This window comes from Paralichthys olivaceus, chromosome 18 (assembly GCF_024713975.1).
Source record: "Paralichthys olivaceus isolate ysfri-2021 chromosome 18, ASM2471397v2, whole genome shotgun sequence".
Classification (NCBI taxonomy): domain Eukaryota; kingdom Metazoa; phylum Chordata; class Actinopteri; order Pleuronectiformes; family Paralichthyidae; genus Paralichthys; species Paralichthys olivaceus.
The window spans coordinates 15,982,422-16,007,744 of NC_091110.1; the positions used below are offsets into that span (position 1 = coordinate 15,982,422).

The 25,323-nt window shown below is 39.7% G+C and overlaps 2 protein-coding genes and 1 long non-coding RNA gene across 3 annotated transcripts; 1 reads left to right on the plus strand and 2 right to left on the minus strand.

Moving 5' to 3' along the window:
- Positions 1-348: 348 nt before the first annotated feature.
- Positions 349-3,595, minus strand: sigmar1 (sigma non-opioid intracellular receptor 1). The gene is made up of 5 exons (XM_020082247.2): positions 3,337-3,595; positions 3,168-3,219; positions 2,763-2,911; positions 2,447-2,539; positions 349-2,316 (listed from the first exon to the last, which is right to left on the minus strand). Exons 1-5 carry the CDS (start codon positions 3,479-3,481, stop codon positions 2,087-2,089), a joined length of 669 nt encoding a protein of 222 aa, XP_019937806.2. The 5' UTR covers positions 3,482-3,595; the 3' UTR covers positions 349-2,086.
- On the plus strand, positions 3,595-23,675 carry galt (galactose-1-phosphate uridylyltransferase). Its single transcript, XM_020082246.2, has 11 exons — positions 3,595-4,041; positions 4,894-5,063; positions 5,158-5,233; positions 5,376-5,424; positions 7,391-7,520; positions 7,786-7,842; positions 12,173-12,295; positions 15,291-15,423; positions 16,955-17,038; positions 22,488-22,642; positions 23,225-23,675. The coding sequence occupies exons 1-11, from the start codon at positions 4,005-4,007 to the stop codon at positions 23,318-23,320; spliced, it is 1,110 nt and encodes a 369-aa protein (XP_019937805.2). The 5' UTR covers positions 3,595-4,004; the 3' UTR covers positions 23,321-23,675.
- On the minus strand, positions 16,954-22,432 carry LOC138405443 (uncharacterized). Its single transcript, XR_011239182.1, has 2 exons — positions 19,906-22,432; positions 16,954-19,861 (listed from the first exon to the last, which is right to left on the minus strand). It is a non-coding gene; the product is annotated as an uncharacterized lncRNA (long non-coding RNA).
- Positions 23,676-25,323: the final 1,648 nt, after the last annotated feature.

Genomic DNA, 25,323 nt, shown 5'->3' on the forward strand with positions numbered 1-25,323 from the left:
AAGCAGATCTGCTCTCTGCTGTGAACCATGCAGCAACAAGACCTTGTGACGAGCCTCAGAGCCCAACTCCTCCGCGCTGAGTGAGACGGAGAACCAGCTGGAGAGTGTCGAGAGGACATGGAAGAGAGAGGAGGAGGAGCAGCTGGAGACAGTGAAGGACGAGGACAAACTCTTAACCCAGCAGACAAATGATTACACTAGGAAGAAAGTGGACGTTTGTCCTGAAACCTCTTATGTAATATAATATCTACTGTGATTATTAGCTTTTGTACGACTACACAAGTGAGCCATTTTACATTGATCTTAACTTAATGTTAATGTAATAACAATCAAAACAGGCTTGTCATATTCTTTCAGAAATATTTATTTCACCTGGCACAGTCAGTTTCCATCTTCACAGTAAATTGCACATCCGCTCGTCAGCATGTCAAGCACACAGAGGTTTTCTGACGATCGATCCGAGAACGCTGCTGCGTGTTCACTCATTAACTCCAGTTCAGGTAAATTAAAGTGTGTGTGTGTGTGTGTGTATGTGTGTGTGTGTGTGTGTGTGTGTGTGTGTGTGTGTGTGTGTGTGTGTGTGTGTGTGGTCTCTGTTTTGTTCAGGCATCCCACTGAAAATAAGACGGTTTTATCTGAAGGGGAGAAGAAGCTGACGAGAGATTCAGCAGCAGTAATTTGAAGTATACAAACTAGATTTCCATTTCTGCTCAGTGTTATAAAGTTGTAGCTCGGTCAGAAACTAAAAGTCATTCAAGCTAGGTTCTTAATTGGCAGAAATCATTGCAACACGCAGTTGTTTCTGGTTAATAAGACCAGGCCCCTAATGACTGGGGAGAGATTTGACTGCACTTCACTGGTTTGAACTTGATTTGTTTCCCAGATGTTATGAATCAGACGATTGGTTAACTGGGGGACAGGAACTCTTTGGCCTGACAGACTTCTCTTTTGTCTCTATCTAACAAAACCTCTTGTTAAAGATATAGTTACAGAAACAATCTTGTCCCAAGTCTAAATTCATAAAACCAGTTTTTTGGATGAAATACAACATCTCACAGCAGGTCTAAAATACTTTCTCAATATTTTCAGACAAATGAATTACGTAAACATTTTAAAGGGCTGCAGAACGTGTCTGTGTGTTTCTAACTGTGCGACATGTACAAGATGTGGTGGGAAGTTACTGCATTATAGTTACAAATTACAAGTTTTGAGCTGAAAATCTTGAGATTGTGAGAAAAGGAGAAATGTTGCTCTATTGTCATAAATCTCTTGCGCAGAAGTGGCTCTGAAATAGTAAATATATCGTACAAACAGATCAGCAGAGGATCAGGATCTTAAAACAACTAGAGTCACAAAAGTTCATCATTTACTGAGAATTCTTATGCATATAAATATCAAACAAGTATTTACTAAGAAAATAGTGGCTTTGGCATTGCATCATGTATTTTGCATTGTTTTAAAAGCCAAATTAATTATTGCATACATTTGTTTAAAAGTTATTATTCAGGCCCTAAATGGGCAAAGATGAGCAACTGATATTTAGTGTACAGACATTGTCTTAGTTGTAAGGTTCTTCAGACCTTAAATCCCGAAGTCAGATTCTGAAACATGAACAATGTGTTTGTATTTTAATGAGTATTAAGACTTTACCAACCATTTAGACAGTTTGAGTTCTCAGGAGAATGTTTGTCGTTTGGATGAAGATAACGAACGTTAAGGGATTCTATGTGTCAGATTAGATTTAGAATAAAATGAGTTTGGACTTTTTTAGATAAGTAAAGAAGTTTGATGTCAGTGTTAATGTTTAGATCTTCCTTTAAGAAGGGAGAGAACTTAAAAGACGCAATGATTTGTGCTGCAGCAAGTTTTGGATTGTCTACAATTACATATATGTATGTGTGTATGTGTGTATGTGTGTATATGTATATATATATATATATATATATATATATATATACACTTATTTAACTCTTCAACTTATAATCATCTGCACAGATCGTAGTAGTCTGAGGTAAAAAATAGCTTGACACAGTGATCTTTTTGAGTTTACTGTCAGTGTGCAGTTCCTCCGAGCCTCGACCGCGCCTCAGAAAACTCCGGCTTCTGTAAGTAGCGTACCGGCCTCCAGCAGCATACCCTTCACGTAGACACGTACAGTGTAGAACATTGTGAGAAAGTCCTGGGTGCTGAACAGCGTGTCAGCCAGAGCGAATCCCAGCGTGGACGGGATGAAACCTCTGCCGTATTCCACCATCCACGTCCCGGCGCTCCACTGGACTGACGTGGCCTCGCCTACACCGTGTAAGATGGTGTCACCTGTGGAATAAGAGAAGATAACAAATGCATTGGCTTTTCCTGTCAAGATACATTTAAACTTAAAAAAAACACAGAAAATTAAGGAAAATTACGAATATTTTTATAAAAACACAAAATGTTATTATATTACCAGGGTAGAACACTTCGCTCTTGGTTGTCCCCTCCTTCCATTGTCTGAAGGTGCCGGAGATGATAGTGTCAGAAATCTCTGCCCAGTAACGACCTGATGAAAACACCAAGTGGACATGGAGTTAATATTAGTTCTTTACACTGATTCGTCACAAAATCCTAAGAAAATAACAAGGGGAGATACATTACAGCTGCCAAATAAACTCCCAGATGTGTAGCAGAAACCATGTTTAAATATTTTCTCACAATCAATCTTAACTTCATGATTCTCGTCTTGCACGACAAACTCACAGACTTTTAACCCCCTCCTTCCTCACCCGAGTGTCCTCCTGTGTCGACTGCGGTACCAAACAGCAGCAAGTACTCTGTAAGTGAAGCGTGGAGCAGACACATGGAGCCCATCCAACCTCCAGCGTTCACGAACACCCACTGCAGGTCCTCGTCTGGCAGGATGTGGCCAGGATACCTGGTTCAGTCATAGCAGGTGAACATGGTGAACAGGCTCGTCTCTAAATTAACACTGAACATTCTTTCATTCATTGTTCACATCACGCACTTTGCTCACCAGTCTACTGATATCACCAACCACACATGTATCTGTCCTGTAACTATTTGCTATTCAACTTACGTAAGTTTGATGACTGTGTTGCCACTTTAATTTTTTGGCTTGGAGCTGCTTACATAACACTCATGCAAACCTCCCCCCCGTGCAGAGCAGTTACCTCTTCCTGAGCTCCACCACCACTTTGGAGAAGGCCTGCTCATGGTCCTGTCCTGAGAACAACACATCGACAGTGACTATCCCGGGAGGAGAACTGAAAACTCACATGTTTGACTTTAATGTGGATTTGAACTTGAGGAGCAGGGGGGAGGGGGGGGGGGGGGACTCACCTGAGTACTGTTTGGCTAATTTGGCGACTTCGTCTCTGTCGAACACGTGTTGTTTGGTGGCGATCCAGTGTCGCAGCAGCAGAACGACCAGGACGGAGACTGCGGCGAACACGAGCAGCCGCAAACACGTTCTAACTGCGGACATGGCGGACACACACACACACGCAGAGGCGCACAGACACACAAACAGAGAGAGAGAGGTTTGACTACATGTGCAGCTCAGGTAGCTTCTTAGAGGCGTGTCCCATGGCCCGGCTTCTTCCTGGTCACGCAGGGGGCGGGACGTCGCCACTGGCCAATCACGAGCCGAGTTTGTCGCGTGGTCAACCGCTACTCCCAGGTTGCCAGCACCAAGCAAAACCCCCCTTTTGGTGTTTTTACTCTTACGAGCCTCTTTTTAATGATAAAACAACCCGCACAGATTTAGTTTAGATGGTCTATCTATAAAACATTTTATTGCATGTGTTTCTCTTAGTTTGTCGTTTTAGCTCGTATTTTTTTGTGTTTTTGAGGTTTTTCTTCATACGTAAATGTGTCCCAAACAGCACTTTTACCTACACTTGTCAAACAACAGGAAGTCCAGGAGGTAGTTGTTGACATGAGATAACTCGACTCAGCACAGAGTTGATTTAACAGAGAACAGGAAACTCTTAAAGATTTAAATCAACATGAGCGACAGAGAGGAAGTTAGTTTTGATCCTAAAGGTTCGTATTCACTCAACTTATCACGTTTAAATAGATCATTTCATTCATTGGGGAATCAGTAACTGTTGAAAACGAGAGTTTACGTCTGTGCTGGGGTTTGTGATTCCAAACTCTATTTGATATCTGTCGGGTTTACTTCACTTTGCCAATCAGACATTTAACAAATAATCAGAACACACTGTTGCACTTTCATTTTTATCGACATCGACAGCTGCTGGAATCAAAGTGTATCGCACTTTCGAGCAGATGATTAAAAGTGCATAATGTTTGGAACCACAGCGATGCTTCGTGGATTGTTTGCCAGACGAATTCACCGGTTGGTCAAAATGATTCATTAAATCATCTTGGGCTTTCATCTAGTGTGAAGCAGGATTGTTCGATACGGCAATGAGCGTAGAATCAACATAATATTCAAAGGAGTCTGGTAAAACCACAAACAGCTGTGCAGTCTCGTGACCTGAGTTCCTGTTAATGATCAAACAGTAAACAGAGATCTCATCTAATCCTCACACACTTTACTCATCAGATCCTGAATGCTTTTAGATGCGCTTCAATGTTAACATAAAGTTTTCACATCTGACTGACTCAGTCTCTTTCTACCTTGCTTTTATTTTAATCAATCAATAAAATAATTAATTATTCCTGTTTCTTCTCGTCCAACACCTTTCCATACTGTTGACCCTGTACTAATTTGCACATGACAAATACAACTTGAAGCTGATGATTTGATTAATAACAATATATATAAATTCATTGATTAAAATTATTATTGCAGTCGTTGCAACATCAACAATTCCCTCTAGTTGCCTGATTCCATTTCCTTGTCTTTATTGCTCGTCTGGTTTACCTCAGAGCACCAGCACCTGCGTTATAACCCTCTTCGGGACAACTGGGTCCTGGTGTCGGCCCATCGCGTGAAGAGACCCTGGGCGGGACAAGTGGAAAAAACCCCTGAGGAGCACATACCCAGACATGACCCCCACAACCCGCTGTGTCCTGGGAACACACGTGCAAATGGAGATGTAAGACCAGGCCGATACTGCAAATCAACTCAGGCCCACATCACACTGGGAAAAATCAATTTAGAATCTGTTGTGTCTGTTTCTATCTCTCCAGGTAAATCCACACTATGAGAGCACTTTTGCTTTTGAAAACGATTTCCCTGCTCTGCAGCCACATGCTCCAGATCCAGGTGAGTGTAATAACCAATTGCTTCACTTTACAAAAAATAAAGATATTTCTGTGAAACAACAAAACTCTAAAGTTTTTTATTCTTTGAATACTCCATGCTGTTAGGTGAAATGAACACAGCTATTTGCTATTTTGTTCTTGAGGTTCGTGTCAAGACCCGTTGTTCCAGTCTAAAGCTGCGAGGGGTGTCTGGTAAGAATAAAGCTTGATGTCACAGTCACATCACAGTTCAGGGATAATTAATGTAAACAGTCTCTAGGTATAAACATTTTATAGGTGTACATATCTGACTTAGGTAAGTCACCAAAACTGAAAAACCATGTAAATATTTTAGAAACAGGACATTTTTCTTCCTCTTCTTGCTTTTCTGCAGCAAATGAAGAAAGTTAAGAGGCTCAAATTGAAAATTTTAAAACTCTCTATGATTTATTTAGTCTGTTTTTTATGTTCAGAATACACAGAAACATTACACACTGTAAATTTCAGTAACTGCTGGAAAAACGGTGTTCTAAAATCTTTGATCGATTGCACATGTTTGATATTTCACCTTTACCAATAGACTAAAATATTATGTGGTTATTATGGGCTGTATATTAAACAAAGGCAAAATGTTATTATAAGTGACTTGAAGATTATCATTTATTGAGGATGCATCTTAATCAACTCAAAAATATGATACATTAATTATTAAACTGTTGAGTGTAATCAGAAAACTGAGGCAACATTCATTCATTAGTGATCATCATCATCATCATCATCATCATCATCCATCATCAACTGGTGGGCAAAGATCATTTTGTTAATCAACACACTTCATGACATCTTGAGCTACACAAAAAACACACACACCATCCATTAGAGTACATCAAGGTGTGTGTTTCCAGTATGTCACCAGCAGATGGGGATGTTTCCACACTTTACTTAAAAGAATCACTGCATGAATGAGGTTGACTGTCGCATTAATGTTGGAGGAGAAGCAGGAGAGCTGCTGCTTTGTTTCATGCACGATGCACAGAAGTGTATAACTATAACTATACGTCCCCCGCAGAGCTGAGCTCATGTTCTTACATGTCAGCCTCTAGTGTAGATATTTTATTTTTGAAGACATTCCTGAACGATCCTGCAGCAAACTCACCCAACAGCTGAATAATAGATTAAATCGACTCCTTGTGCTGCATGTGTGGGTCGAAAAAATGGAACCTGGAGTGTTTAAATCCCTTGTGTGACATAGAGCCTGTTAGTCATTTCTTGTCACAGTCGCAGAGTAATGAAGCACAGAAATTGCACTGATAGACACGTTACACTGAGGTCATGTCAGAGAGAGAGAGAGGAACTTGGAGAGAGACCGTGCAGAGGTTGTTGCCCTGCAGCAACATTCAAAGAGCCAATTAGAGGGAAAACAGAACGGGGGGGTTGGATTTGGATCGTCTGGGTCACGGGACACAAAAAGAGAGATAGGGTGATGGAAGAGGTGAGTACATTTGTTATCAAGCTGAACGAATCTACTCGTAATTACAAGTTCAAATAATAACATTGTTTTCAAACGATATCTTTCTCTGGATTAAATAGACTACGTGGTCCGTTTTTCTGTTCTCTGAAAATCAAACATCACACTGATCTTTCTCAGCTGTTTCTCTCTAAGTTGTGGGTCTTACAAAGGTTGAAGTTGCAGGTATGGTTCACACACAAAGGCAAAGGCGATACACTCGTGTGCGATTCATAAATGCAACAACTCAGATTTGCTCCGAGCGTAAACACTTGTTTAAGTATTGATCGTGAAGCTGCTCAGGCCCTAAGGGGAGAGTTTGATGCTCGAAATCTCATCTGTATGTTACTCGGTTTTCTTTGGTTCTGTAGGTAAGGCTGAGAAAAGACACACAATAATCTCTTAAACACACACAGACCCACACACACTGAGGTGTTACAACATCTCAGCCTTTATTCATTATTTATCTTGAATATCACGATTAGAGCTCTGACCACACAAACCCAGTGTTTCTAATGTCAGCCCCTCCCAGTCATGCAGGTCTCTTGTGACCTTTCCAGTAAATTTGGAAAACGAAATCAGTAATTTAACTTTATTCCAGTGGCCAGTGATGCACTACCGGAGATCGGCTGTAAGTCTTCCTCTCTTTTGTGTTCTTTGTGTGTTTTACAGTAAGGTCATGTGTTTCCATCCCTGGTCTGACGTCACTCTCCCTCTCATGAAAAAAGAAGAGGTTGTCAAGGTGATTGACAAGTGGACGGAGCTCGTTGAAGAGCTCGGAGCTACCTACCCTTGGGTTCAAGTATGAACTACACTCACTCATTATTGATCAGATTTTTTCCTGCCTAGATACTTAAAAAAAAAAAAACCTGATAATCCAGTTTTCTGCTCTTTCCAATTTTTCATTTTAACGTGCCTTGTTTTTGATTGGATTAAATTTTAATGATACCTCTGGGCAAACTCTCGAATTCAAACTGTAGCAGAAAAGAGGAGGATATGGATGAGATGTTTCCTGCATTACTGGAACAAGGGACGAGCTAACACACCCTCTTTTTTTCTGTTTTCAGATATTTGAGAATAAAGGAGCCATGATGGGTTGTTCAAATCCACATCCTCACTGTCAGGTAGGAAACGCACACATGCTGCAAGTACACACAAGCTATTCATTTGACAAATGCATTAAAATATCTTTCTTTTCTACATCACTCCAGTCATGTCTGGATTTTAACTGCATGGATAAAAGAAAATGTCATTGAAGAGAGAACATGAAGTTCAACATATACATCAACACACAAACATAAACCCCTTCTCTCAATATTGCTGCTTTTAAAGTGCAGCATTAAGACAAAATAAATGGTTTTATAACAAACACACAACATAAGCTGTGATATTGCACATTGGAGATGCCAGATTTCAAGTTTCACTGTGACAATGACGTGGATGAATGTTAAAGAGAGAAGCTGTCAACCGACTCTCCACTGTGATCGTATACATCACATTAATTTGTGTGTCTGTTATTTACTCCTTTACTGCTTTTCTTTAAACACATACTCACACCTGGAGTACGGCCTGGGCGCTTTCTTGTCTTTTCATGTTTGTCTGTTTACTGAGGTAAATCAAGCAAGAGAGACGGAGACGCTTCCTGTCAGACTGTCCCCTCTCAGTGAGATGGTGAGAGAGAGCACAGGAGGGAGGAAAACACGAGCGGACAGGAAGCGATAAAGTCGTATGATATCGTAAAGCTGCACCAACTATCAAATCTGATCTCATTCCTATAATGTTGAACTGTCCATTTAAGACTTCCTTGATTATCCACTGTAGTTTGACCCTTCGTCTTTACAGCCTCAGACATTTGGACTAAAATTAATCCACGACTCTTCTCTGACACTGAAACTAAAACCTCAAGTTGTTTTTAAAACTGTAATACAAACAGCAGAGGGCAGTATATGACTTCAGAATAACATGTTTTAACACTGTCACAGATGTTCAATGACACATCTGTTTCCCTGAGGACTGTCATGTATCAGTCTCTTGAGTTTACAACCAAGAAAGGAAGGTGCAGCCTCTGTTAAGGGAGAAGCATTTAGAATTCACATATATACATATATTAAAGTGCTGTTCAATATATATAACGTGAATATTGTTTTCATTTGTGTTTAAAAAAAGTTTAAAATCAAAGGATTTAATGGAGCTTTTATAAAAGTTGTAGGAGTCTTGTAAAGTCCAAGAAAGACAAATTGTAATGGTGGTGATCTTGTGTGTGTGTGTCTAAGGACAACAACACAAAACCTTCAGGCCAAAGAAATGTAAGAGGCACAGATCTATAACTTGGAAGAATAACACAACATGTCAATGATGGTCTGGAGGCAGTGTTGCTTCTTATAAATTTGGTCCCCCAGGTTTGGAGCTGTGCAATACTTACGCCTGTGGAATAGCACTATACTTTTTTTTAATGTAACTAGCCCAAAGTCTATACAGTTTCAGAGTGCTATAGAAAACATTTGCCACCTCTCAGGAGTGGATGGGTTTTGAGTTCACACCTACATCCCAAGTATGTATGTTTGCTGTTTAAGAGCAACATTTGGCAGCTGAATCTAAAAGGAGGGATGTTGTCATAGCAGCTGTTCAGAGTAATAGCTGTCAGGAGTTCAGTCTACACATTTTTCCTCTCCAGTGGATTATCTTTACTTTTTATACTTTTCTCTGAGAATCTGCTGCTGGAAACCAAGATAGAAAAAAAAGGTGTATAAATAGACTCACGGCCAGAGAGTTTGGCGTTCATGCAGAAATACCCATACACTATTTTCCATGCCTAGAAGGATGTAGATGTAGTATATATATATATCATATGTATGGACCATGGATCATGATCATAACCATAGTACGGCCTTTAGCCAATTAGCAAAACAGTAAAAAAAACACTTTTATTTTAGAGGGAATACAGGAGTCATATCAGAAAGCTCACGCAGCAGATGCACTCCCTGTGTGAACAACAGAAGATCAGTGGTGCAGCCGTCACATGCACCTGTTTAGCCCAGGCGTCACGAGTGCAGTGTTCATTTGGTTGCAATCTGCATCCTCATCGCTCCACATCAGTAAACCCTACACACTAATAATTTAACATTACACTAATCTGGTTTCCACTGTCATCGCAGTAATCGTGTACATAATCTTACCATGGCTCAGGGCAACGATTCCAGGAAACATTAATAATTCCCATTCTATCAAATTAGCTTTATTACATATTGAATATTATTAATGGGTCTAAATCTGGGATGATACAATTCCATGACATGTGCCCCAGAGGCAAGGCCAGCAGGACGCTCATCAACTGCTGATCAGTAAGAGGACTCTCGTTGTATTTCTCAATGAAGTTAATGCAGCCTATTCTTTCCTCCCACTTGTTTTGTTATTATAGGAGTCGATGACAGTGGGATTCCTGCACTGAATTCTGGGTGTTAAATCAGAAAACAATTTAGCATGCAGCCTGAAGCGGTGCTGCTAAAAGCGGCAGTGAATGTCTCTGATTATTACTCTGTTCATGATGGGATGGAATATAATTGGAAGAAAATGACTCACGATAGCATAAATAATTTTCTGTCAGTAAAACTAGAGTGTGAAAGGCAGGAAGTATGAAAATGTAATCAGTTTTATTTCCAGCCTGGACAACATGCACCATCAATGAAAAGAAATGAAACTACAGGCCCAAACAAAGTCCACACATGCATTTTCACTGTGGAAGCTAATTTTGCCAAGTAAATACCCAGAATTCAAACCCTGAGTACCTGTTATCTTAAACACTGATTTATCACGCAGCGCTGAGTCTTGAATGTCATCTGGCAGCCCCCGCCTGATTTTACGTCCATTAAAACATCATAAAGTGCAAACATAAATTATTTGAATGCCTGTCGTGATGTTCACAAGCCATAAAAAGCTTTCTGAAATGCTGCAGAAGCACATTCCAAAACATTATATGTATATTATTGTAATTCTTGAAGTGATATGTGTACTGCTGTCTGAGGACATGAGTCATCAAAAAATGTTTACTTCCTCCATCACAGTTAAATTAGATGTGTGGTAGTTCTGAAACAGAGCAACAGCTGGTGGCTGATTAGAGCAAAGAGTGAGCAATGTGTTTGTCTCACTTAGATTTCAAAACAGCTGCTTTAAGCTCATAGCTGTTATTAATATCAATTGTGTGTGTGTGAATTTAGCTGGGGGGAGAAATAAGCTGGTTTAAAGTACGTCCACTAAATGAAACTCCAAGGGCACCTGGTGGATAAGAATGAGTAGAGTCCTAGATATGATCAGGGTTTTCTTGGTTGCACATGTAAACATCCTATCCTGCTTTCAGAAACCCTCGATAAGATCTTATTCCACTTTTGAGGAACCTGAATGTGCTTACTTCAGCTTTCTAAGAAGATGCAGTTGCCAGGGCAACAGATGAGTTTAAGAACAAGGGGAGACAGTGCAGGTGCCACATGTCCTGTTTCCCAGAAGCTTAACATTCATAGTGAAAGTTAAATGGTCTGCATTTATATTGTGCTTCTCTCGTCTTGATGACCACATAACCACACAGTTTTGCTATTCACCCACTCACTCACATTCATACAGTGCAGCTATGTGCAGCACTTTCTCTATCACACCGCAGGCACCGCTTTTAGGGGCAATTTGGGGTTCAGTATTTTGCCTAAGGACACTTGCGGAATGGGGGAGATTGGTAATGAACTGCAGACCCTCTAATTAGTGGACGATCCGCTCTACCTCCTAAGCCACAGCTGCCACGTGTAAATCATATTTAAAAGCTTCTCGAGACGCAGTCAGATTGACAAGGACCTGGTGACATAAGCAAACAGCCTCCAAACTAAATTTCATTAAAAAAGTGATTGATGCACTGAGGTAAATGACATCACTCTCCCGCTTCAGACCAGTGACCTGAACACAGGCAAAATACAAAATACAGAAACGGTCTCATGTGACATAACTTCCACCTCTGACGGATCATTTTGTGTTCATGTACTGAAACACCCTAACTCACATATTGAGAACCACAGAGACCGGTTCACTGTGATGAATTACATTATAGTGTCTGCAAGTAGATCTTCACACTGCACTGAAATAAATGAAAGTGTTGGCTGTGGTGGAAAAAAAAGATTAATCATTTCAAAAACCCTGGAAGAAAAAAAATAATGAAAGTGAGTTTTCAAACTAGGCATTAGTGAGACATTTATTTACTGAGAGGTGTTGATTACCACATCAAATCACAGATATGATTTGCCTCTGGTATCAGAGTGAAGTGTTTTTAATTTTCTAAATAGAGTGCCCTGCAAACACACACACACACACACATAACTAATTTATTCTCGATTTATTTATTTAAATGTTTTTGTCGCATCATCATCTTCCTCCTCCTCCTCCTCCTCCTTCTTCTTCCTCTTTCCTGTGACATTACAGGTGTGGGCCAGCAACTTCCTGCCTAATGAGGCGGTGCTGTCGGACCGCTGTCAGAGAGCGTACTACCAGAAACACGGAGAGCCGCTGCTGCTGCAGTACGCCAGGAGAGAGGCTGAGAAAAAGGTGCCGCAAATACACGTGCAAACAAAAAGGAAGATGATATTTCAAATGAACATTAAAGTTAATTTTACCATCAGAAAGTCACATCAAGTTCAACTGAAATTTGGGTTCAACATTTCCCAGAAAAACTTTCAACCGCCCAGACAATGTGAGGTGTGCTTCTTATTATTGTAATGCTGTTATACAGTGTCCAGAGTACTTATTATTATAGTACTTTCTATTAAGGTAATACAATAAATACAAAGCAGTAAATATTTAAATATGCCATAAAGGTGGGCATAAAAAAGTACTTGGTTTGAATTACCTTTTTGAAATTTGGAATTAATGAACAGAAGTAAAAAGTTTCCAGGTAAAGATAGCACCAAAGTCATTTTTAATAATAATATTTTATTGGTTTTTAAATAAGAGGACTGATATAAAATAAAAAATGTCTCTAAAGACAATATTACTGCAAAACGATGACATCATATTTTTCTCAGCGTGGTTACCCTCATCATCCATCTATCTCCACCCTCTCTGGCCATGTTTCTCTCTCTCTCTCTCTCTTTCTCTCTTTTTACCCATCAGCATCCTCTGCCTGTCGTTCAGTCAGCGAACCGTGTGATTGGACAGCAGGGACGCTCATGAGCATAATGCTGCAGCGCACATCTTCAACCTGTGTGAAGGAAACAGTCGTGTGTAAAGTCTGAGCACATTCAGCGTGCAGGCAAATGTTTTATGAGTAAGCAGACGTTTATTAGAAACTGTGAACCAACTCTCTGCAGGAGAATTGAACTTGACAGAGCCATAATTGTTTTTTCTCTCTACCTGAAGACGTATATTCTACTTTATTATTTAATATACTTTGTCTCAGGTTATATTCAAAGATAAAACCCGTCTTGAATCCAGTGATTCATGAGATTAAGTGGTAACTCTGTCACCCTAGTCTTTTAGGCGACCTGTAAGAGTTTAAAGACTTTTGTTATTGCAGTTATGCAGCAATAACGTGGTGCACGTTTATCTCAGCTTATTCTTTTTATTCTGTGTTTTGGTTAAAATGTTTATCAAAAAGGAAAAGTTTGAAGTTTTGGGAAGAACAGCTTGTAGCTGTCTGTGATGAGAAGAACGCTCTGATGTCTGTGTGTTCAGCCGTTTTTCACTTTATTTAATTTAAAGACTGGAAATGGCAAGCATGCCTTTGTCCTAAGGTAATAAAGTCAACCTACAAATGGAATGGCACGTATAGAGCTCATTACTCCATCAAGGCCCAACAGCGAGACGTGGATCTGCCTTTTTCTCTTCTTTCATCTTGAATTCCATTTTAAATTGGATATGCAGAATCAAAACTTGTTGTTACGACATAAGAAGTTAAGGATCTTTAATGAGTGTGGACAAAGAAATTCGAGGAACGTCTGTACCCACTTGTCACTTCAGTGAATCATTATCATTATTATTGCAGCCATTATTTTTGTTGATTAGACTCTTCACAAGCAAAGCTCTGGGTCGATCTCAAGAGGAGGGTTATTATACTTTTTCTCTTTTGAATTAAATCTCATTATTTTGCTCAACTGGAGAAGAAAGTATGTCAGTCCTCTTCAAGAGCACTTAGACAGGGAGAGCTGAATGGAGGAGTTTTAAGTGCAAAGTAAGACGAAGAAAATACAAAACAAGTAAAGAAAGAAGACACAAAGTCAGGGAAAAGGCCAAAAATAAGTCCGACACTGATTCATTCAGGAGGTGTGTGTGTGAGAGTGTGTGTGTGTGTGTATGTGTGATAGAGAGAGAGAGAGAGAGAGAGAGAGAGAGAGAGAGAGAGAGAGAATGGCATAAAAGTTTTCAGAAGAGCAGAGTAGAAACTTCTCCTCGACAGCTGCTCATGGGATTTTATAAAATCAAAGTGGAAGCAGACGTGTGTGTTTGCAAGAATGACTTAAACCTCTTCTTCTTGTCCACTAGTGTGTGTGTGTGTGTGTGTGTGTGTGTGTGTGTATTTTTGCCTCTGTCAGTCTGACCTAAGGTTAGCACCGTAAATTGGCACACTGCGGTGCCTGGAGGAGTCTTCATCGGGTTTCAACTCACAGGAGATGCATTTGACTTTGAAACAAAAACTTTCAAAGCTAATTGAATAAAACTGGGTGGATAGGATCGGTTGTATGTTAGCTGTATGTTTTATGGACATCGTCTACTCCTCCTCAATGTTTCCTCTCCATCCCGGTTATCTCTTATTCACCTGCTTTCTCCTTCTTTGTAATCCTGTTAAAGCCAGAAGAGGACAAAGATGACATTTTCACCAGAAGAAAATAGAAGTTAGACATAGGAAGAACAATATGTCTTTTTTAAGTTGACGTAATGGATTAAATCAGTAATGGATCACTGCCTCTACATACTTTGCAGATAAACACAATATTAATGCAGTTTCCTCCCTTTTATCCCCGGCTCATTTTCTTCCTCAAATTATTTGTTATTACACTTTGGGCACTAATTAGAATGTTTTTTCATGATGTGTTTTCATCCACGCTCATTAAACACCACAGTATTCCCCATAGGTCCCTAATGATGCACTAATGCCTGGCTGGACAGGTTTGTTCAAACCTCTGGGAGATTTACAGCCCTCTAACGCTCTCTGCTTTGTCTGATAACTGATAATAACCTTTCTAAAATGAGTTAGCATGCCATTCTCACTGAACAGCACAAGCTGATATTGGATATAATTGCCTGACGCACTGTATAAAAGGAAAAATGCAATACAACGAACGAAAGAAAGTCAGGAGAAAGAAAGAAGGGGAAGTAAGAAAACCCACTGGAAAGAATACTCACCCACCCACACAGATCAATAGAAACCTTTAAAGTTTTAAATGAGACGATTGTGTTAATATGGTAGCCTGAATGCAACTCTGCATGCAACTCTCAACGTTTTAAACTTATTTGAATCAGTTAATTATAAAATGTATAAAACTTACTTGTATAGAATTTATCCCCTGACATTCAAAGACTTTGTAAATGTGTGTCTCCTCCTAAGGAGCGTGTGGTGGTGGAGAGTTCTGATTGGCTGGCCGTCGTTCCATATTGGGCAACGTGGCCCTACCAGACACTGCTGTTACCACGACGACACATCCTCAGAATCAGTGACCTGACAACATCCGAGAGGGAGGGTGAGTGAGTGAGCGACTGTGTCAGTGAGTGACTGAGAGAACAATGAGACAATTTGGAGTGGTCTAGACTCAGCATCTCAGTGGGGAGTCTGCAGGTTTGATTCCCAGCCACAGCCCCTATGATGTGTTTGTGCATGTGTGTCTGTGTGTGTCCTCCATGTTCTTTCACAGCGTGTTCAAGCTTCTTCCCAGAAAAAGAAACATTTTCTTTCAGACCCCCCCGTGAGCTGCAAATTTAAAATGGATAATAAAATATCTCAGAGGTTTGCTCCTCTAATCCACCATCACCTTCTTAAAAGATTTATCAGAGTGTAAATAAATAGATGCAGGCTAGTTGTTAATGGATGACGTTTGGTGCCCAGTCCGTCCCCACTGCAAACATTCTGCCAATTTGGATGAAAACTCTAACTCAGATCCCTCCCTTCACAACGTTATGGATTTTAAAATCCCTCTCATAGATTTACTCGTTCTCGTAGAGGTTCGGGATTAAATGCTTAATATTTCCCTTTAAGGACAAACAACGCTGCGTCTGCAAATTGACTGTTGAGCTGAATTTGTGTGAAGGTGTGAAGCCTGAGGCGCCCCAAGTACAACATGTAAGTGTGTCCCGACTTTGTCTCAATGAACACGAGAGAGGCATCGACACAGAACAACAAACAGGCAGCTCCTGCATCCAGCAAATTCAGGAGAGGAGGATGCAAGTCAGAACCACTTTATGATTCAATGCCTGAAGTCATATCAAACTGTAAATTCACATTTTATACCTGTGGTTTGCCTGCAGCCACTTTAACAACAGTTTGATGCCCCGTTCAGTTAATTCAGTCTGCAGCATCATTTACAAATCAGATTTCATCCCTTAACTACATCCATGAGACGGATCTGTCCCTTTTTCAGGTACTACTAGTTCTAGTACTAGTTGTTGCCTTCATTTACATTTCCAAATGAAGAGAAGTGTTGTTGTAAAGATTGATTTGTGGCACATGGAAATAAATGATAGATGAAAATATGAAACGATAGATGTTTCAATTTATTCCACAATATCTCCCAATGCCTCACTGTGTAGTTAATTAATTATTCACATACCCAATATCAGTATTACCTCATTTATAGTACACCGTTGTGTTGTGTTGTAAATATCTCATGTCATGTGTCAAATTAAAGATTTAAAGCAGGAAAATGTGCTTTTCACAATTTGTAATAATAATGATTAATGGATTATTATATCTGGTGGATGGTTGATGGTTCAAACTTACTGTCACAGCAGTGTGAGTCTGACTTCTCCATCATGAATTCAAGTGTTTCTTTTATATTTCATCCACCTCCACATGAATAAAAATGTTATCTTCTTTTTCTATTCACACCTCTCATTTTTCACTTTTCGCTCTAACACACCTTTCTTCAGCTCCTCTTCCTCATGTCATTCATTATCAACAATATTCAATAACAAATGTCATCTTTCTCCCTCCTTGCTATCTGTCTCCTTTTTTGTTTCTTTTCACTTCATCTCTGTGCATCTCTCTGCTTTTGTCAGGTCTGGCTGACATTATGAAGCGTCTGCTGACCAAGTACGACAATCTGTTCGAAGTCTCTTTCCCCTACTCCATGGGCTGGCACGGTAAGACAGAACAAAAGCGGGCGAGAACGAGGGTTAGGTAAGAAAGTCTGTGTCCAAAATCACTAGTCCTCTATGTAGTGAGTTTGTCATTTTGCAGTGCTGTGTGAATGTTAAGTGATTTTTAATCCCCTATATGGTAAGACTTGTTGTTTCCCACAATGCCTAGTGAAAAGTACTACAACAGATGGTCACTAACCTATAACATCCTGCATTGTGCTTGAGGCGTTGAGTAAGAAATATGTTGGAGAGGAGAAACTGCAAGTTTATGTAGAAGAAGTTTATTTCTACATTTAAACATGTTCACTCCACATGCTTTTTACAGAAGTATAAATACAAAAGGGTAAAATAAGCCTTTACAAAGTATTATGCGATGTTTCCACCAGCTGTCGAGTAGTAGTGTCCCAAAGCATTTATTTTCTTTTGCAGATGAGCTCACTATACATACAATCCTCTACATCCCTACTGAGTGGGTTAGTGAATGATGATGATCAGCCATAAGGTTTTAAGCTATAAGTGCAGAGTCAGGTTTAAAGTCGTGTAGAGTGACGGACAGAGCGAGGAACTGATGAAAGAAAAGGTGAAAGATGTGGATCGGAGGCAGAGCTGCAAACACATCAGGCCGGCTCTAACCTAATGCATGTAGTCAATTCAGTGAGCTCCTCTGACAGACGTCTGAGGTGAGTGTATGTTACTAATCTGCAGGAGTCAGTGTTGAAATATGTGACATTGAGTCTTTTCACACTCGGGATTTGAACACACTAACTACCTTCAGCCTCCACTTATCCACACGTCTCCAAGCAACAGTAAAGATGCCTCCTCTCACTTTTCTCCTTCCTTTCTTTCCTTACCCCATTTCTTGTTCTCCCTCTCTTCATACACCTTCTTCATCCTCTCTTTCACTTCATTGCTATTCTTCTGTCCCTTTTCGCTCCTGCCAGCGTGTGATCAATATCATTCTACATGCAGAGGGGTCCTCCTCACACCTCCCACCATCTTCTTCCCTCATCTGCTGTGTGCTTTTTTCTCTCTGATGTAATTTTACATAAGCTCCCATCACGCAGCAACATGGTATTAATACTACATATGGATATTGACGATCTTATGACACAGTAAAGATACATAGAAGTTGAATGGCCGGATGCTCTGTAGTCTACAGGTTTGATAACGTTTGGCTCCATTTGCGTCACCTCTGCTGACAAACTGACAAACGAGAAACTCTCAGCTCTGATCCCACCCACTCACTGCAGCTCACACGGCGGCTCAACCGAATAGTCAATGTCTCGTCTCTTACGTAAAGATTTCACCGGTAATTCCAGGCCTTATAAGCTTTTAAAAATTAAGATACTAAGAATAATTTTATAATATTACAAGAAATTACAAAAATCTTAGTATTATGAAAATAATAATTGCCCCCCTCAAGTGACCTTAATACTCAAAAACAAGCTTTTCATACATTTTCATATTATCACCTTTTAAACTCATAAGCAAGTTTTGCATTAGCATTAATTCCAGAATGGAAGTCCACTACTCAGTCTTCTTTTTGCTCGGTTTTGGTTTCCACCAACTCGTGTGGAAAATATCAGCCTCTTTAGCTGTAAATGCTCCAATATGTTCATGTCTGTCTGCTGTTCAGTTCAGGGAAAGATTGAATCGTTTTAGACCAAATGCAGGGATGTTCTGCTCTCATCTATAGAACTGTGCCTGTCTATTTACCTGTTGTATCTTGAGATTAACACAAGTATCAGATAAATACATTTTACATCTTAAGTTTTATATATCAATCTTAAAAATACAACAATTTCAAGCTTATTTTTCTTACACACACACATCTTCACTTGTGTGTGTGTTAACAGTCCTCTATCGAGTGAACAATCCGCTTTAATCTGTCAATACAAGAAATCACAGATACGCTGGGCTTTGGTGCTTCAAAGACACAATAGCTTGAGATAGAAATGTTATATAGTGGTTGTAATGAGATCCACATATCATAGGGATTTGTAGGAATATTTCCTTTGTCAGCATTTTTCTTTTGAAGCCACAGCATTTTGCAGAGGAATTATGATCTTTAAAGGGCAAGAAAAAAAGATTGTATACAGAGATTTACTGCAGATTCCCTGTAAGGGGAGACACTTTTACAAACGGGCAGTATTTGTAATATAGATACATTCATTCCATACTATTACGTAGCTTAAATTCATTGTTTGCTACAGTTTCTCATCCTGAACATTTTCAATTGTAAATAATTTCAATGTAGCGTCACGTATCTTGATCCTGTGCCCAAGTTCCCTGTCGCTCCCATCGCAGCTAAACACCACAGGTCAGAGGAGCAAGCAATTATAGAAAACCGCTGGGGAATGTTGGGTGCTGTAACCTTTACAATAAGAGCCAAATAACTTTTTCAGCCGAGTGATAAATACATTTCCATAAATCTCAGTCAATAAAATCCCCAAAAATCTACCTTGGAACAGCTTCATAACACAGTCACAGTGTCTGAGCTTCATACAGAAAGAAGTTTGCCATCCAGCCGTCTGTTCCTCTCGTTTTTCAGCACAGGTACTTTCTCATATTTACCTGCACTTGGACATCATGGCTGAGCGTTTTTTTTCGGATCCATTTAACTTTTTAAAAGTTTACTCAGGCCAATGACATGCACACGTAGTCTGACTAATAAGAACTAACCTTGAGGTTGAAATTAATTCATTTGTCCACAGTCAGGAAGTAACTCATTGAATTTTAGGATGTTGAACAGACAGTTTTCAAGCAATGATTTTATCGTCACATCTAATCTGAGAATAAAAATCTTTTTTTTTCTTTTTTTTTTTACTCGGGTCACCAACCCGCTGCTGTCAGTCTGCTTTTTTTTTTACTTGGGTCACCAACCCGCTGCTGTCAGTCTGCTTTTTTTTTTAAGCTCGGAGCCTTGCAGCATGAAAAACAGTTTATAAAAGGGGAGATGATACATTCCCACCTCAACCGTCGTGTGGAGAGAAGAACAGAGGGCACGAGAGGACAGTCTTCTTTTTTATTTTCTCACATATCAAATCTTTGAACTCAGATCTCAGTGTAAAGTTGCCTCTCGTGAAGAATCTTGCAGAGCTTGTGCTAAATTTTGCTTTAATCTTCCTTTCAGTTTTTCTTTCCAAGACATTGAACTCATCGGCCATGTTCAGTCATGTTTTGAAGGTTATATGCAGGTATTCAGTAGATTCCCCTTATTCTTTTCATAAAGCATTTGGAGTAGTAGTAGTGGACCATTGTGGTTAACATGCACGCAGATGTAAAATTCTATTATTACAAATATTTCATTTTTTATCAGCTATTTATTAAAAGATAGAAAAGAGATATATACAAGAAAGAGGGAGCAGCAGAGTTGAAATATGTAGTGCCATTTCAGAACTGAATAATTGATTGGCAGTGATTGTATTTATGACTAAAAATGATAATCAAAACATTGTTTGGCATCGATCTTTCCCACATAAGAACCTCAGTTCACCAACTAACCATCCATCCATCCATCCTAGTGCATCCAGGATACGTGACACGATGCTACGCTGTGTTGAGTCTGTCAGCGCCAAGAGAGGAGGAAAGTGATTTGAGGAATAAACTGCACCACCACAGCACTGCTCCAATGGATCAATTACTTTAATATGCCATCTGTAGTGTTAATAAGAGCTAGAAATCCTCATTAAAATGAAATTACGTCCCACTATTGCAACAAATACCCCAAATATTTACGACCTTAAGCTGTTTCATGATCCTCTGGCAATGTGGAATAAAAAAAAAAATATTTTTCTCTTGTTACATCTGACAATGGATTATTTTCTCAGTGTTTTCCCACTTGCTAGAAGAACTTTCAACTCCCAAAATAATAGTGTTATTTGAACCTTATCAGTGGGGATTAAGGGAAAAGGAACTGTTCCGCTGAGCGCGCACACACACACACACACACACACACACACACACACACACACACACACACACACACACACACACACACACACACACACACACACACACACACACACACACACACACACAGGCAAACTGCACAAGCTGACCGCCTAATTTGGAACATGCATTCCCATCCACATACACAGGCAGACCTGGCTCGCATAATGAGAAGCTTTATCTTCCCATCTGTGGTTCTGCTTTATTTTGGCTCATTTAGATGCAGCTAGAATTTTTTTTAGGGCCAGGCTTATTAGCGGCGGAGCGGAGAGGGAGAAGTGGTTGGATGGCATCTGAGTCGCCGGGGAAATCATGGATTAGATAAAGCTACCTGCTTAATACTTATTACGATTTGTCTCGGAAACTGTTACGAGAGGTCAACTCCCATCTACGAAAAATCTGTAACTTTTATGCAAATGCTAAAACAGCACTAACTCACGAGGCATAATTGTCTAGTAATAGGAGCATCCATCTCTGTTCATTCCTTATCTAGAGTCATTGGTCTTTACTTTGCTCTTTCTGTTTCCATTGTTTTGCGTTGCGTCGCCCTCCTGTTGTCTCTATCTGTGTCTGATCGACCCCAGCGTCTGGCTTCAGAGGTCACTTTGTGAAAGTAGTTTCTCCAGGAATCTGTTTTTTACATGTATTTATTTTTTTATTGTTTTTGAGAATGATCACAGCTGTTTGTGGTTCCCTGGTCACCTCATTGCCTCCCACCAAGACCAGAATGCAAAACAGACAATAAAGAGGAGATTTAAATGATAAATATAGTCACCAGTCACTGAAGATGGATCTTCAGCAATGACCCTCTTGAGAGAATGTCGGGACTTTTGTAATAATGCAATTTTTCATGCAGATAGTGGCAAAGGAAAAACCGATGACAGCAGATGCTTCCATTGAGGGGAACAGGAATTTTCTGGAGGGATACTGTGGCCTTCACAGTCACCAGATCTCAAACCAGTTGTACACCGATGAGTGATTTTGGTTCCTGGTTGTTCCAAACTTCTTTAAGGAAGCTACTCTCGTGGGAGTCGGGTCTAAAACAACTACAAATAGTATCTGTTTGTGTTTTGTGAGGAGGAACGTGTGACTCGAGTGATAAAAGACATTAGTCTAGTCAGACTGTAAACTGTGCACAGTGGAAGACAGAGACTCAGAGGTCTGATGTCTCCACCAGAAGCTCCAGAGTTTTGTCTCTTGCCCTCAAAGGCTACTAATTTTCAGATGATAGCAGATGAGCTGAGATTTGTCTTCCTCAGATCTGCTCGTTGAAACAATCCCGGTGTCCTTGAGCAAGATATTAAACCAAAACAGCTTCTGTGCTTTGTGCAAAACGCGTCAATTTCTTTAGTAAAATTAAAATGATAATAAAGGATTTTAACTTTTACTCTTTTAAATATCCCCAAACTGTCTTATTAGGGCAGAGCAGGGTATCACACATTAACAGTTAACTGAGAGTAAAACCAGTCCTCCTCTCTAATGTCTCTCCCTCTTTATCCAGGAGCCCCAACTGGCTCCCACTTAAAGGACGATAACTCCCACTGGCAGCTGCACGCTCACTACTACCCTCCCCTGCTGCGTTCAGCCTCTGTGAAGAAGTTCATGGTCGGGTATGAGATGCTCGCCCAGGAGCAGAGAGACCTCACCCCTGAACAGGTGAGTGATGTGCATGTACAGGAGCTGACACATTCCCCAGCAGTTCAACATTCATTTTCATATCGTCATGCTGTGTCAGTGTTATCGCTAAAAAACCGAAAAACATAAAAATGACATTAAAAAACAAAAAAGCAATAAAAACCAGTCTATAAAAGATTTCAAGACACCGGTGGATAAAATAAAATTTGAGTAAGATACAAATAAACAATAGACTCACTAAAAACTGATGCAACAACCAAAAGAAGCTCATTAGGTGTTCAGAGACACGGTTCTCGTCACAGATGGTTGTTACTTGTACACGTTCAACGGCGCCATTAACTTTAAGAGTCAGTTAAAAAGATCAAAAAGCAAATTGATGTTGTCACTGACACAGATAGAACTTCCATAAAAAGACAAATAGGTGAAACAGAACTTAAAACATGGTGAGGGGCCACCGTCTGTGATAGAAGACCCATTAAAGGCCCCAGTGTCCAGCACGTAAATTAAAATGCAAATCCAGGATTGCCGAAAATCCCCCTTTTGTCCACAGCGTGTATTTAAAACTGTTTAAAAGCTCAAACGTTTCCCTGTTTGTGTTTTAAGGCGGCTGAGAGGCTAAGAGACCTGCCAGAGGAGCACTACAAAACCAGAGAGAACCAGGAACAAGGAGGAGGAAAAGATAAAGACGGAGGGAAATAGAAGTCGAAGGGAAACTTGTTGCTCATGTATTGTCTTTGTTTTAGAAGTACTGTAAAAAAGAGATATTTCAAAGTGCCTTAAAAATATTCATACAAACACATTTCCCATCCTGATAACTGGGAAAGTTGTCTTCCTCCATGTTTTGGGATGATAACGTGTGAACGTTTTTCTGTTCCGTCCCGTCTGTTGATTTTAAACAAAGCAATCTGTGATTCAAATGAGTGTCTTTGTTTCGTGCACATGTTTTTACATGGAGGACAATTCTTGCATTTAACTGTCAGCTTTGTAATGCTTCGTTTTGTTGAGAATCCACATGAATAAACAGGCGTTGGATGGAAGCGCTATCTCATGCAAATGTGAATTTTGAAGTTGTATTATTGCTTTTTAAATTGCAACTTACACAACAGCTCATGCCCAAAATGTTGACAAAAGGATAGTTTTCATACACAACACCACACTGCACCTGTTGATTGTAACAACGATGATGAATTGACAGAAACAGAAAAAGGGAATTCTGCACCAAAAAGAGTGAAACTTCAGAGAAAACATAATTTTACTTAAGTGTCTGCAAGTGAGCGGCTAAAATTCTGTGTTTATCAGGTTGTGGCATGGAGATGTTTGTGTGAGATGAGGTGTGCTCTCACTTTGAAAACAGCAGATGGTGGTGTTGCTTAAAAAGTGCAGAAGACGACCTGGATTTAGAATCTGACCAAACTTCAATCTACATTAAAAACCTTCAACTTAAATATCCTCTTCTTTCATTCCATTGTGTCTGACTCAGAGGTCGGGGGTCATTCACTGACTCACGACGTGTAAACCAGACGATCAGCTGTTGTCATTTTTCTCTTAAGAAACTATTACTCTTAAGATTTCATGTGATTTGCATCCTTGGATATATTTGAAGTATTTCTGCTCTCATTCATATATTTGTGACATTCATATATTTCATTTTACCATCATTCACAGTTCTCTGCCTTTTATGTCCAAGTCATTGTGCCGCACACATCTCAGTGGACTTTATGATCCAGTTTCCTGGGCTTCATTCAGCCTTCGGTGACGGCGTCATCATTGTACTTTTATTTATAAAGTTTTACTCTCTCCATATCTTTGTATTACTACCGTTACTCACCTCAGGGTTTACTCAGAACTTGCTGGAGCAGTTTTCTCCTACTTTCACTCCTTGGTCATGGAATTAACTTCTGTGATAGTTCCTGTAAATTACATATTTTACCCACAATGCCATGCAAATTGTGGTAACTATAAAAAATATAGCAAAGGTCAACAGTGTACAGCCGAATGATATTGTTTCCCTGTGTTATGGGTTAGTCTGCTGTCCTCTATTTTCTTTAATTGTCCATTGTCCAGTTTAATACAATTTATTTCTATAATCGTGTTGCAGACTTCCTGGATAAATCACTGATTTCCATCTCATTTAAAGAGAAAATATTCAGAGACTTTTGGAAACTTCTGCTGTTCGTTAGTTGGTGGTCTGGTCCCTGATGTTTTTTAAACTGCCTTTTTATTCACATGTGCTTTTAACTGAACTATTTTACAAACTCATACCATCATTGTCTTTTATTATATTTCTATTTTTACACAGTTTTATATGTAATATTGTTAATATTCTACACAGATTTACCCTCTTTGTTTCTTGTTTGATGTTGTTACCTCCTTTAATCTATTTTCCTCTCCTATTCTTAAACTGCCTCACCTTATATACCACAAACTATATAACTAAATATTCTCAGAAGTGTGTAACATGAGGACATAATGAGTCTATTCTTGAATTTCTTTGTTGCGTCCCACTAAATACAGCCCTCATTCTCTTTTATAATTCTCACAATCATTATTTCTAATTAATGACCTCCCTTTCCAGGCACACTGTGCAGCAGTTCTGAGCTGTAGCTGTTATTTTTTAATCCATCAGCTTCCTGGCGTCCTGCTGGAGAACAGACTGTAGGTTTTGGCAGCAATACATCACTGCTGTATTTACAGAGGGGAAA

Bases quoted from the DNA above. Each gene is read 5' to 3' on its own strand.
- sigmar1 (XM_020082247.2), bottom strand. From the start codon at position 3,481: ATGTCCGCAGTTAGAACGTGTTTGCGGCTGCTCGTGTTCGCCGCAGTC. The intron at 2,912-3,167 runs GTAACTGCTCTG...TGACTGAACCAG, and splicing joins GTGGTGGAGCTCAGGAAGAG to GTATCCTGGCCACATCCTGC. The intron at 2,317-2,446 runs GTAATATAATAA...CTTATTCCACAG, and splicing joins GAGCGAAGTGTTCTACCCTG to GTGACACCATCTTACACGGT.
- galt (XM_020082246.2), top strand. From the start codon at position 4,005: ATGAGCGACAGAGAGGAAGTTAGTTTTGATCCTAAAG. The intron at 7,521-7,785 runs GTATGAACTACA...TTCTGTTTTCAG, and splicing joins CTACCTACCCTTGGGTTCAA to ATATTTGAGAATAAAGGAGC. The intron at 15,424-16,954 runs GTGAGTGAGTGA...TGCTTTTGTCAG, and splicing joins GACAACATCCGAGAGGGAGG to GTCTGGCTGACATTATGAAG.